This window comes from Mercenaria mercenaria, chromosome 4, assembly GCF_021730395.1.
Source record: "Mercenaria mercenaria strain notata chromosome 4, MADL_Memer_1, whole genome shotgun sequence".
In the NCBI taxonomy this organism is placed as follows: Eukaryota; Metazoa; Mollusca; class Bivalvia; order Venerida; family Veneridae; genus Mercenaria; species Mercenaria mercenaria.
Window position 1 is genome coordinate 28,405,853 of NC_069364.1, and position 12,492 is coordinate 28,418,344.

General features: G+C 35.2%; 1 protein-coding gene across 1 annotated transcript; it reads left to right on the forward strand.

The window, feature by feature from the left end:
- The first annotated feature begins 7,963 nt into the window (after positions 1-7,963).
- LOC123551318 (transcription intermediary factor 1-alpha-like) lies at positions 7,964-10,987 on the forward strand. Its single transcript, XM_053542395.1, has 2 exons — positions 7,964-8,301; positions 8,962-10,987. Exons 1-2 carry the CDS (start codon positions 7,967-7,969, stop codon positions 9,731-9,733), a joined length of 1,107 nt encoding a protein of 368 aa, XP_053398370.1. The 5' UTR covers positions 7,964-7,966; the 3' UTR covers positions 9,734-10,987.
- The last annotated feature ends 1,505 nt before the right edge of the window (positions 10,988-12,492 follow it).

The window sequence follows — 12,492 nt, forward strand, 5'->3', positions numbered from 1 at the left end:
GCGTCTGGTGGGTGTGAAAACACATCAGATGAGATATTCAGTTTTAAATGTTCGCCTTGTCTGCTTAATAATCGGAATAGAGAAGCTGCGAAATATTGCGTGGAATGTCAGGGATATTATTGTCAGTCCTGTGCTGATGTTATGCATACGATGCCTGGTGTAAAAGGGCACACACTTTTGAATAAAACAAAGAAGTCTCCATGCTTCCCAAAGGGATTACCTGCGGTACCGACGGAGAGATGTAGAATACACGAGACAAAAATCGTGGACATGTACTGTGGTAATCATGATGAGGCTGGTTGTACAACTTGCATGGCTTTAAACCACAGGTGGGCACATTTCATAATCCAGTATACATGAATAAATGTTCAGCAAACGCAAACGTTTTCTATAAAATTTAACATATTGACTATATAATTAATTGTTTAATAGGAGTTCTTATATCTTTTATATGGTTCATGTAATGTCTTTTGTTATCTCATTTTGAATGCATTGTAGGTTTAAAATCTTATACATTTTATATCATATAGCAATTTACACAGGTAGTTTAGATATCTATGATTTTATCTATAAAATGTACCCACCGATATCGTATTCATGGTAGAGGATATCAAACTACTTAAATGTAACAACATTTTGTAATTTTGACAATTCTCTTTAGCAGAATTTTGATTTTTTAAACGTAAGTGCATGATGTACCAAAACCAAATATAAAAACTATTTTGACTTGTTTATAAAGATCAATACTATTAGCACATGAGTTTAAAGAAATACAAGCTAATTTAAAGATATATTGACTCCATTACAATTTCTGATTATATAACCTTGAGCTGACAAATTGACCCTGCTCTCTCTCTCCCCCCCCCCCCCCCACCCCGAGGGGAATTTTCAACTCATGATTTTCTTAAACCTTATGGTAGTTGGCATTCACAGACAAAAGTTTGCAAGTTTCCGTTGAGGCTTTAACGAGTTACGGAGATTTAAAATACGTTACCATGCAAATTTTCATTTAATTCACCATTTATGTTAATTTAATATTATAAACATGGCAATTGTACAATTAATCGTAATAAACAAAACATTTACATATGTTTATGTATTTAAAATTGAAATTATCATATGTTCATATCATTTTAGGTGAACAGATGTTGTGTTTTATCCGTAATTTACGTTACTCTTTTTAAAAATACTAGAACATAAAAATATATCAACAATATGTTGATGTTTTAAATTGTAAAATAATGATAATGGCCAATACATAGTTCAATAATTAAATTTATAAACAACAAAACTGCCCCCAGAGTTAACTTATTCAATACGTCACGTGTAATACGTTACCTTTCCGAAATACGACTATATGTGTTAAAGAAAAAAATATTTAAAATTTTGGTATTACCTATATGGTTAGGATTTAAAAAAAAATATACATTGGACTATAAATAAACATCAACAGATATGAACATTATCAAATAAATATATATAGATTTTATAATTCATTCGACAATATTATTTAAATGTTTATTAAGAATATATAGCTCCTTAAATTTACCAGTATGACTGCCTATCATAATTATCATTAGTATAAATAAATATCATGAACTCCGCCATGCGAAGCGATATTAGTCGTAAGGCATGACCTCTGATGACTAAGTGTGACCTTGAGCTTGAAGTGAAAATGCTTTTTCACTAAACCAGGGTCGACACTCTTATTAGGGGCGGAAGAGGTTTCTAACGCTAAACGGCAGATGGTCTTAGATTTCGGTTGTTGATGATAAATACAACTGCATTCAATAGAGTCTGGTCGAGAGGAGATACTCCTCGATAACGATTGGTCCTCCTAGCCATGTGATGTCGATCCTCCTCGCTGATTTGCTGTTTCTCCTGTGACTTCTGACAGTGACCTTGGTAACCATTAACAGCATTCCCACTACACATTCCACAGCCCTGTTCTATAAAGTGGGTCACAAGGGCTTGGGAGGCCACAAATAGATTCCTCACAGAGTCAGACATAACAGGGATACCCCGCAGTATAATTAAATTGGAGGTTTTGCCAATAACGATTATACATGTAATGCGAAGCAGACCACAAGTACTTCCTTCTTAAAACATACGAGATTCCCCAATGGACAGTTAATTACTATTTCGAAGCAGTTATTCCACACATATCTTATAATAACAAAAATTAAGGTCAAGGGATACCCTGACCCAAGTTCATAAACTTCCGGGATGCCTAGAAAAACATACCAACTTATTAAAGCCCTGGGATACCCAGAACAAGGACCATAATACTGACACTAATGTATGCCAGATGATACACATATTGCATTAGTTTATAAACTCCTGGGTTGCATGGAGAAATGTACCAAATTATTGCCGTGCTGGAATACCCAGGAATGGGACTATCATACCCATACTAATGTGTAATATGGGATACCCTTTCTGACCTAGATTTCTAAAACACAGTCAAGATACCTAGCAAAACATACAAATCTGAGAAACTTGGGTTTTCTTGAAAGTTTGGCGGATGGATGGACATAGTTTCTGCATCTTTCACAAGGATATACCTGGGATGCCCAGGAAGCTGGGAAGACTTCAAACAGATGGATACAGTTTCTGCGTCTATTGTCGGACTGAGCTTTGCCTCTGCTGACACATATCTACAAGAGGATCAAAAGTAAATGATCCCAGACCTAGAGTCTCTTTCCAAAGGCCTCTAGCCCAAGGATCTCTATTGCTTAAACCAGACAGGTCCAGCGACAGGTTCCGAAATACCAATTTCCATCTGGATGGGACTCATGTTTCTTTTGTTGGATTTAACGTCGCACCGACCGATAGGTCATATAGCGACTTTCCAGCTTTAATGGTAGAGGAAGAACCCAGGTGCCCCTCCGTGCATTATTTCATCACGAGCGGGCACCTGGGTAGAACTACCGACCTTCCGTAAGCCAGATAGATGGCTTCCTCACATGAAGAATTCAACGCCCCGAGTGAGGCTCGAGCCCACATCGATGACTCGTGTTTCAACCCAAGTACAAAGGATGTTGTGGTTAAATAAAGGCTGCACAGCTATATCTACCATCAGTTTTAGAAATTGCAGTCTCACACTGGAGATAAGTTGATCTTGCCGCCACTTAACCAAATCCACACGTCCACTTACTGAGTAAGGGTTAGCAAGCCAAAACTAGACCCATAAGTGAGACTGGCACAACGTGCCCCTACTGGTCTATCCATCGGAACATGAGACCTAAACACATCCCATAGACCCAGCCCCTCCAAGTCGATGTTTCCATAATTGTGCATAGCCATAGTGTCAGGAGCAAGGTCCATATGGTAATTGTTGTCATAACCCAACCCTTTCCCCCGAAACGTGCACAGTAAGGGTAGTGTAAACTACCAATCTCGGAATGAAAAAAAATAGTAAAATGGACGTAAAGGACACAGATCCCCAAACAACCACAATGCAGTTTGCGACGCAGCTAGGACAAGTAATGCTCAACATATATTTGTTCCATAGTTGCTGTCATGGAGATGGACATGATGTACATGCACTTAGGTTAAATGCAGGAAGATGGAACCCTGTTAGAGAAGGTGGTACCGACTACAATGACACGGTTTCTAGTGGTGGCAACCACCAGGCCTGTATGCCCTCATGACCTAGACAAAACAATGATAGATTAACTGTTGGTACCCAACATTATCGAAAGGCAACTGCCCAGTGTGATTGAAGGGCGATACTCTAGCGAGCTTTTTATCTTGAATAGGGTTGCTAGTATGAGGTCCACAAACCTTTGGAAGGAAGTGGCCTCCGAACTTCACAAAAGTGGCTAAACTTTAAGTAACAATATTCCCCAATATTCTGCTATTTGTCTCCGACCTTAGGTTCTCTAGAAACCAGTTGAGGTTCAAATGACTGGAAATCAAATAGGGCCTCTGTCTGGCATAAACTTGTCAAGGGGTAACGGCCTTCACCAATAAAAGTTTGCCATCAAAAGAGTTAGTTTTGTAAGAACTTGCCTTCAGACTAGGCAATCTTAGGTACCATTTTGCACTTTACTTTACCTACTAGAGTTACATTAATTTCACTTACAGAATATCTTATTTTGAGGAAGTTCCTATAATTGTCTTATTGAACTACCATCAATATATACAGACAGTGTTAAAGAAAGTCACAGTATTCCAGTCATGACCATGAATTAGATACCGACTCTATATGTACATGGTGTATCTACTTAAGGATACAGTTGAGATTGACAACATGTTGGATGAAGTCTAATTTGATGAATGAATCTACTGTACATTAAAAACAATCACAGTTACAACATACAGCAGTTAATGAAATGTAACATTTGTGTGCACAAAATTCCTAAATATCTTTATATGCCTGTTTCAAATTTAGCATCATTATAGAGCACTGTTTCGGGCAATGTCTGTCTGTATATATTTTAAGTATGTCACTACAAAGTGCTTAGATAAATAAATAAATCTATATATATATATATATATATATATATATATATATTGTTTAAAAAATATCTCAGTGCGTAGTGCTCTCGTGTGCGTAGTGCTCTCGTGAAGGTGTAATCATGGACCATGTAAATTAGGTTCTATCTTCATAGTTTGATTGTTAAATGCATGTGTTTAGAATTAAAAGCAAAATATTTAAAACAAAATCATGATTGTAAGCTTGCTATGTTTCAAAGATAAAGTATATGTTCACAATACAGAATACATGAAAATGTATAGCTTATATGTTAAGTAATGTAAATTGTAACAAAGATTGTTTTTTAAATACATCGGTTTAAAGTTAAAATGCAAAGCTATGTTAAAACATATTTTGATTGAATTTTGCTACAGTATATTTAAAGTAACAGAACACAAGCGATATAGTTAGTGTGTTCGGTAACGTAAATTGTAACTTAATTTGATATATTAATACATGTTTTTTAAGTTAAACCTTCATTTTGAAATGCAAAACTATACTGTTGAGAACAGAATTATAAATTGATGTTTTTTTTTCAAATGATAAAGTATGTTTTAAAGAAACTGAAGACATGCAATATAATTTGTATGTTTGGTAACGTAAAATGAAATGTAGAATTCAATGTAACACATCTTACAAGTTAGAGGTTTGTTGATAAAAAAAGTATATAGTTGTATTACATGTAACTAAAGAATGTCAATATAAATTTGATGGAAATTTTTTATGAAAAACATGTTTGAATTAAGTATGATTAAAAAATAGCATATTTTGGAAGAATGACGTTACATTTTTAGAACCGCTAAAAGTATGCTTTCGCTTAACTTATACTAGCAATTTAAATATCTTTTTTTGCTGAACTTTGGACTTTTTAATAGTAACTTCAATTTTTAATTACCTGGTCATCTAAATTTGCAGTAAAAACTTTATGCAAATTTTTTTTTTTAGGGTAACGTATCTTTTTCCGATATTTTTCTTCTTTAACATCATATTTTAGACATTGGAATTTAATCAAATTGCAGCATCTAGTTTACACCTTGAAATAAAATATGCAAACTTTAAATAATTAACTAACATAAGGCCACACCAAATTGATTACCTGTTCGTCGGATTTCCCGCACCAATTTGACGGGAAATGAAAAAAAAAAATTTTTTTTTTGACCGCCCGCACCTGGCGTATTTTTTTGCGCTGTGTCGAAATCAGTAGGAACGAAAAAAAGGTGGAAATTCCGAAGTTTAAACGCACCTAGCTTGTAATTTAGGCCAGCATTTTTTAATTTTCTAGTTTACGGGAGCGCAGACCCTATTTTTTGACAAAACGAAATAAAAATTAAAGTCATTTTCAGTACTTTTATTTTCATTTTACCCGCCGACCGTCCATATTTGCTACTGTCAATTCAAGTTTAACTGTATGGTAGTGGTTTTGTTTCATCAAAGTGAGCAGACGCATGAAAAATGGCAGCCTGCATGAATGAAATTGTGTAAAATTAAATTAGAAAAAATATACAAGTTAACAGACAATAATCTTTGGAATAAGTTGGTAGTGATAACAAGTATTGTAAATGGATTGGAGCTGAGTAGAAATTACAGCAGCTAAAGCTGAACATTGGGAATAATCGCGTAAAACTATGTTCACTAACAACGTTGTCCAGATGTTGAAAAATCTGGCGTACCACATGTACGAGATTTGTTGTCTGTATATTATAATTAGACAACGATCAAATTCATGTGGGACTGCCAGAAAAATACCACAATTAATAAAAAGGAAAGACCCCAAAGAAATGGCGAAATGGAAGAGCAAAAGTGAGTATCAGCTTTTTTCTTTGAAGTATTGAGAGTCTTTTACTTTGAAGTATCAGAGAAGAAAAAAAAATAAGTAATATCACAATTGTTGTTAGTAATTATGTTTAAAGCAAACTGCATTTTCAATGTATAATGATTGATGTCCCCTGCAAATGCAAACACGTGATAAAAAATTCAAACTAGTCCAAATAATTTGACGGTCACATTAATGATTGTTTTATATTTCTGTCGGGCAACCTAACCGAGTGGAGATATTCCGCATATGAAAAGCTTATCTCAATATTCCGAGGATCCCTAGATTAAATGCGTGGAGAAAGTTAACGGGTTGACATGCAGACTTTGTTTTTTTACTTAATTTAGACAGTTTTACTGCTGTTAGCCATGGCGATGTATCCTCCTGCACTGTTATTATCTGTATTGACAATTCCTACCACATAAAAAACTGTATATCTAACAACAATTTATTTATTTTCATATCCATATATTATACACAGCATGTAGGGACTTGAACATGTACCATGCATCTATGTAAGACTACCTTAGCTTCTACAAGTACTCCAGATTTCCACCTGTATCCAGGATATAAACGTGTGTGTGTGTGTGTGTTCGGGTTTAACGTCTTTTTCAACAATTTTTCAGTCATATAAACGACTGTGTCTACTTGTAGCAGTGAGCACAATGCCCAACTTTATAGTGCTGCCTCACTGGAATATCACGCCGTAGACACGTGGCATGATACCCAACCCAGTCACTTTATACTGACACCGGGCTGACCAGTCCTAGCACTATCCCTTTAATGCTGAGCGCCAAGCGAGGAAGCTGCTAAAACCATTTTTTACGTCTTTGGTATGACGCGACCGGGGATCGAACCCACGACCTCCCGCACTCGAAGATATATACGTACACTAACATATATTGTATGTGCAGGTTGTAGGGGCTCGAATGTCGCCAAGAAACCTTACAGATATGGTCAAAATAGTGAAGAAAGTCTATGTTCGAACACTACCAGGTCACCTTCAATGGCCTCTTCTCAAAATCTAGAACTACCATGGTACCAGTTCTTGGCCGGACTTGTAACTACACGGTAATGTAGGGTCGATATTTCCTTGCCATATGGGTTCAAATTGGACCGAGAACCTACCAGACTTAACCGTGATTACAATATTGCTATTTTTAAGTTCGAACGCGGTCCGGTCGTGTTATGGACATGTAGAGCTGTCCAAAGGGCTACAAAGATACCTTTTCTTGGCAAGGACCTGTAATTACGTATATATGATAGTAACTCGAGTTAGAGATGTCCTGACAAGTTCCTCGAGTTACGCTTCTCGAAATTTCGATTTGGAAACCATGTTTGTTAGTATATAACATACAACTGGTACCTTGCTCTGTCATAGCGTATATTCACATAAACATTTCTTTTCATTAGATATGTACATTTTGGTTAAGACTTGTCGTAAAAGGTAACTTTTGTTAAATGTTTATATAAAAGACATTAAGTCATTAAACTCTTTTAACTGATGTTATCGATAAGATAAGAAGACATGTATAATAAAACAACTAAATGTAAATAAACATTAAACGAGGGCTTAAACGCTATTGATTAACTGATAAATCAAACAGACCGAAGCGCGAAAATACCTTTATCTCTGTGTCATTCGATAAGTAAGTAATAAATCCAGTTTTAAAATGGCGTCCGGTGGGAGTGAATACACGTCGGATGAGATTTTCAATTTTAAATGTTCGTCTTGTCTGGCAAATAACCGGAATAGAGAAGCTGCAAAATATTGCGTGGAATGTCAGGGATATTGTTGTCAGTCATGTGCAGACATGATTCATATGATGCCTGCTTTAAAAGGTCACACACTTTTGGATAATTCAAATTATAAATCATCCAGTTTCCATGCAGGATTACCAGCAGTACCGACGGAGAGATGCAGCAGTCATGAGACAAAGATCGTGGACATTTACTGTGGTAATCATGATGAGGTTGGTTGTACAACTTGCATGGCTTTAAACCACAGGTAAATTTGTGCGCGTTTCATAATTCAGTACAAACATTGACTTTAACACGCTAACGTTATTCAGTTGTCAGATAGGAATTCTATTATTTTATTCATGGATCATGTAAGGTCTTTTGTTATTGTAGTTTGAATGCATTGTATAGTTTCGTAATTCAATACATCTTTATATCAATTTATACAGGTAGTGTGTTTTTATCTATAGAAACTACATCTTATAACACACAATCCCGACTTCCATCATCGATATAGTAGAGGTCATCAAACATTTGAAAATGTAACAGTATTCTGTAATTTAGACAGTTCCTTTTTCACTTCAGATAGCAAAATCTGAATTTTTAAATTTTTGTTTTGCAACATTTTCACAAACCAATAAACAAAACATACACTGACTAGTTTAACGAAATAAAAATCAATACATCTTCCACCTACTGTAAGGAAATACAGATTGTTTAAATATATATTGACTCAATTTCTATTTTCTGCTATGTAGATAGTTTGCATGTGAATAACGAAATTAACCATGAAAAATTGTTATAGGAAAAAGGAAACCAATTATAATTCAAAATATTAAAGTATTGCTTTATTCTCGGATAAGTTGACCTTTTTGCAGAACCTTCCTTGTACAGTTTTTGATAAGTGATCTTTGGTCTGTAATTTCAGGTCTTGTGCTGATGTACAATCCATTCCAGATACTGTCGATAGTAAATTTCAAACGACAGATGTTGACAAAATACACCAGAAGTTGCAAGACTTGAAAATTATGATGGAGAAAATTATGAACACTAGACAAAGACTGATAGAAGACTTAAAGAAGTCTAAGACGGAAGCAGTAATGGCGATAAAGGATTTTCGAAAAGAGATGGAAATAATTTTTGAGCAGCTAGAAAAAGAATCGATTAAAGAATTGGAGATAAGGTTCATAGAAAAAAAATCGAAACTGCTAGAAGAGCAGAAGAAAGCAGAAACTGAATTAGATGGCCTGAAACAAGCAGTGAACGAATTGAAGAAATCAGAAGGAAACAAAGCCCAACAATTTGTCTCCATGAAAATGTCCTTGAAAGGTATTGCGAAAACGGAGGATGCATCTCGTTCATTGCAAACAAGTGATGTAAAAATACTAGTATCCTATAGCTTTGATCCTGCTATACTGAGATTTCTACAGCAGTTGAAAACGTTTGGATCGGTCCGACATGATTCTGCCACTGCTTTAAGATCGCAAAGGACAACCGTCTATTCTGCTAAAAGTATCGATGATTTAAACATCAGAGTCCAGAATGACAACAAAACATGTTGTGTGTATGGGTCCTGTCTAACAGAAGATGGATCACTACTGTTATCTGATTATAGCAATAATAAGATTAAACGTGCAGATATTGTAAACATGTCAATTACAAATTATTGTTGTGTTCCTGCTAACCCTTTTGGCATTTGAAGTAAAATCGAAGCTGCAGTCTGCCTGAAGAAAGGTACAATTCAGTTTGTCTACCTTGGCAAGCAGATGACAATCACCCGTCAGATAAAAATTAACCACAGTTGCTTTGGCATTGCTTATAAGGATGCTAAACTATACACAACTGACAGCTGTCAGTCGTTATACATACATGATATGACAGGCAACGTGTTACAGACGGTAACTGGAGACAACTTCGGGCAAAACCTGTTTTCAAACAGTCGAAATATTGCTTTCAGTGATGTTGATGATAAAGTGTTTGTTGCTAGTTGGGGTAAAGGTTTAGTTATTATTGATGGACAAGGAAACCACTGTCAGACCGTCACTGATTCAGAATTAAAAGTAGCGTCTGGAGTTTGTACAGATCGTAGCGGTAATATGCTTGTCTCCGGGTACAGTTCAAATAACGTGATACAGATAGGGAGAGACGGGAAGAAAATGGGCGTGGTCGTGAACTCATCAGATGGACTTGCCCAAGCAGAATCAGTATGTTTTGACAAAAGACAATGCAAATTATTGATTACACAACGCAACAATGATACTGTCAAAGTCATCTCTTTGCATTAAAGGGTATTTATCTGACGATATTTTGCATGTATAAGCATGTAATGCTTTTTTCTTGAACCGCATTTTTGCACAAATTGCATCTAATCAAAGAAGGCTTTTAACCACAATAGTTTACTTAATTCTTGACATGTGTAAAATATGGAAGTTTTTAAAAACATTGCTCAAATCAGCGCGATATTGAAATAATTTCTTAATAACTGAACTAATGTTTTATTACGTTCACTTACCACAGCGTACTTTTTTCATTCCCTAACTGTACTGTCTAATGCAAGACAGACGTACACTACATCGTATGTTGTTTTCCTTATTACTTCTAGATGTTTCGATTGAAGTATTTCTATTTATTCATATTTATTCAGACTTTTAACGTAATATTACGGCGTTTACCCGGGCATGAACAACACTGAGATTTCTGGCAAATCCATGCATCGCGGTGGGACCTGAATTAAATTTAGACATATTTTGTTGAATTCAGTAAATTATCGAGTAGTAGTATCGATTAAACTTTGATCTTTACCGTCAGAAAAATGAATTTTAGCAGTAAGTGAATGCTATTTTGATTTTGGTTGCCGATTTTCATTTTTTATGAACGACGCCTTTTTGTGAATGGCGCTTTTAATTCCCTTGATCTTATGTACATGCGAAAATGAATGTTGTTCTTTACTTCTAAGGTACATAATGTAAATATTGTCTTGAGTAAAAATATCGAGTTTCCCAAATATCTTTTGTTAGTTAATTTGACTTTTTTTATTGTCTTCCGTATTTCCCACAGTGATGTGAGTCGAAACAATACGATGATGAAAAGTCGAAATCGCGAAACTACGATGGTGAAAAGTCGAAACCCCGATAATGAAAACACGAAACTACGATGATGAAAAGTCGAAACAACGAAACTGCGATAGTGAAAAGTCGAAATTATTTCGTACTTCCATTATCGTACTTTCGACTTTTCTATATTGTGGTTTCGTTGTTTCTTTTTTTTTTAACCATCGTAGTTTCGACATTTCATCATCGAACTTTTGACTTTTCACTATCGTACTTTCGACTTTTCACCGTCATAGTTTCGAGTTTGCAACATTATAGTATCGCTTTCCTGATGACCATGCGCATAGGTCTGTTTACCTTTCAAATGCTATCTGCAAACTTAACAGGTACAAAAATTGCCGAACTTATCTGATCAAACATTTTATGATCTTTTATGGTTCATTTATCGAAGGAAATACAGTTGTATTCAACTGACCCGTTGTAGGATATGTCGAATAACAATCTTTCAAAAGAATCTTAAATAAAACGATATTTTTTTTTGTCATCAGCGTTTCTAGAAAATAAATACTACAAGAGAAAGCAATTAAAATTCGTGAAATATGTTTAATAAAATAGTGTGGTAACTTTCGTGGAAGTAAGACACATTACCACTATGCCACCGTGTCATCTGTTAACTACATACAGGCTATTTTAGTAATATAGTTATTTTCAGGATACAAATATTGCATAAAGTAGCGAAAACACCCAAAAATATTGACAAAGTCAAAACGTACGGACAATAGAACGAATCATGTCATCTGCAGATTAAGGATTTTTGCAGTGAAGTTAGTAGAAAGATTGCGAATTATGATGGTGTATTTCTTTGATTGCTTCATGGAAGTATATAAAAGCTAAAGACAAAGTCTACGTTATTTGTGAACAGCTCTTGTATGAAAACCTAGCTCATTTTGAAAGTACATCTTTTTTCTTCTCTATTTTTTCCAACTTTGCTAAATGGTCACAAACATATTCATTAGAAACACAAGAAAGGCATAAAATATTTAGATTCTATTAAATGCGGGATATATATTATTCAGCAAATTGCTACAAATAGACCGGTTTATGAGTAGATGACTTTCAATTGTGTCAGATTATGTTTCGGTGGAGAGGGATATAAATATATTTCCCCCACTTTATGTATCCGCTAATTCTACTTATTTGGATATATTTGGTGAAGCCATTCATGTATTTTAGTGCTTTGGTTTTCAATTACAAATGTGAAAAAATGGTTTACCCTGCCATCACCAGCTTGCGGCCTGTTTGTTTACCAGACAACATTAAACATCAATACCGTCTGGTATACTTTATGCCATATGAAGATTCTCGCGGGTTATTCCAGTCATAGCATCAAATGTACGTGGCATTTGTTC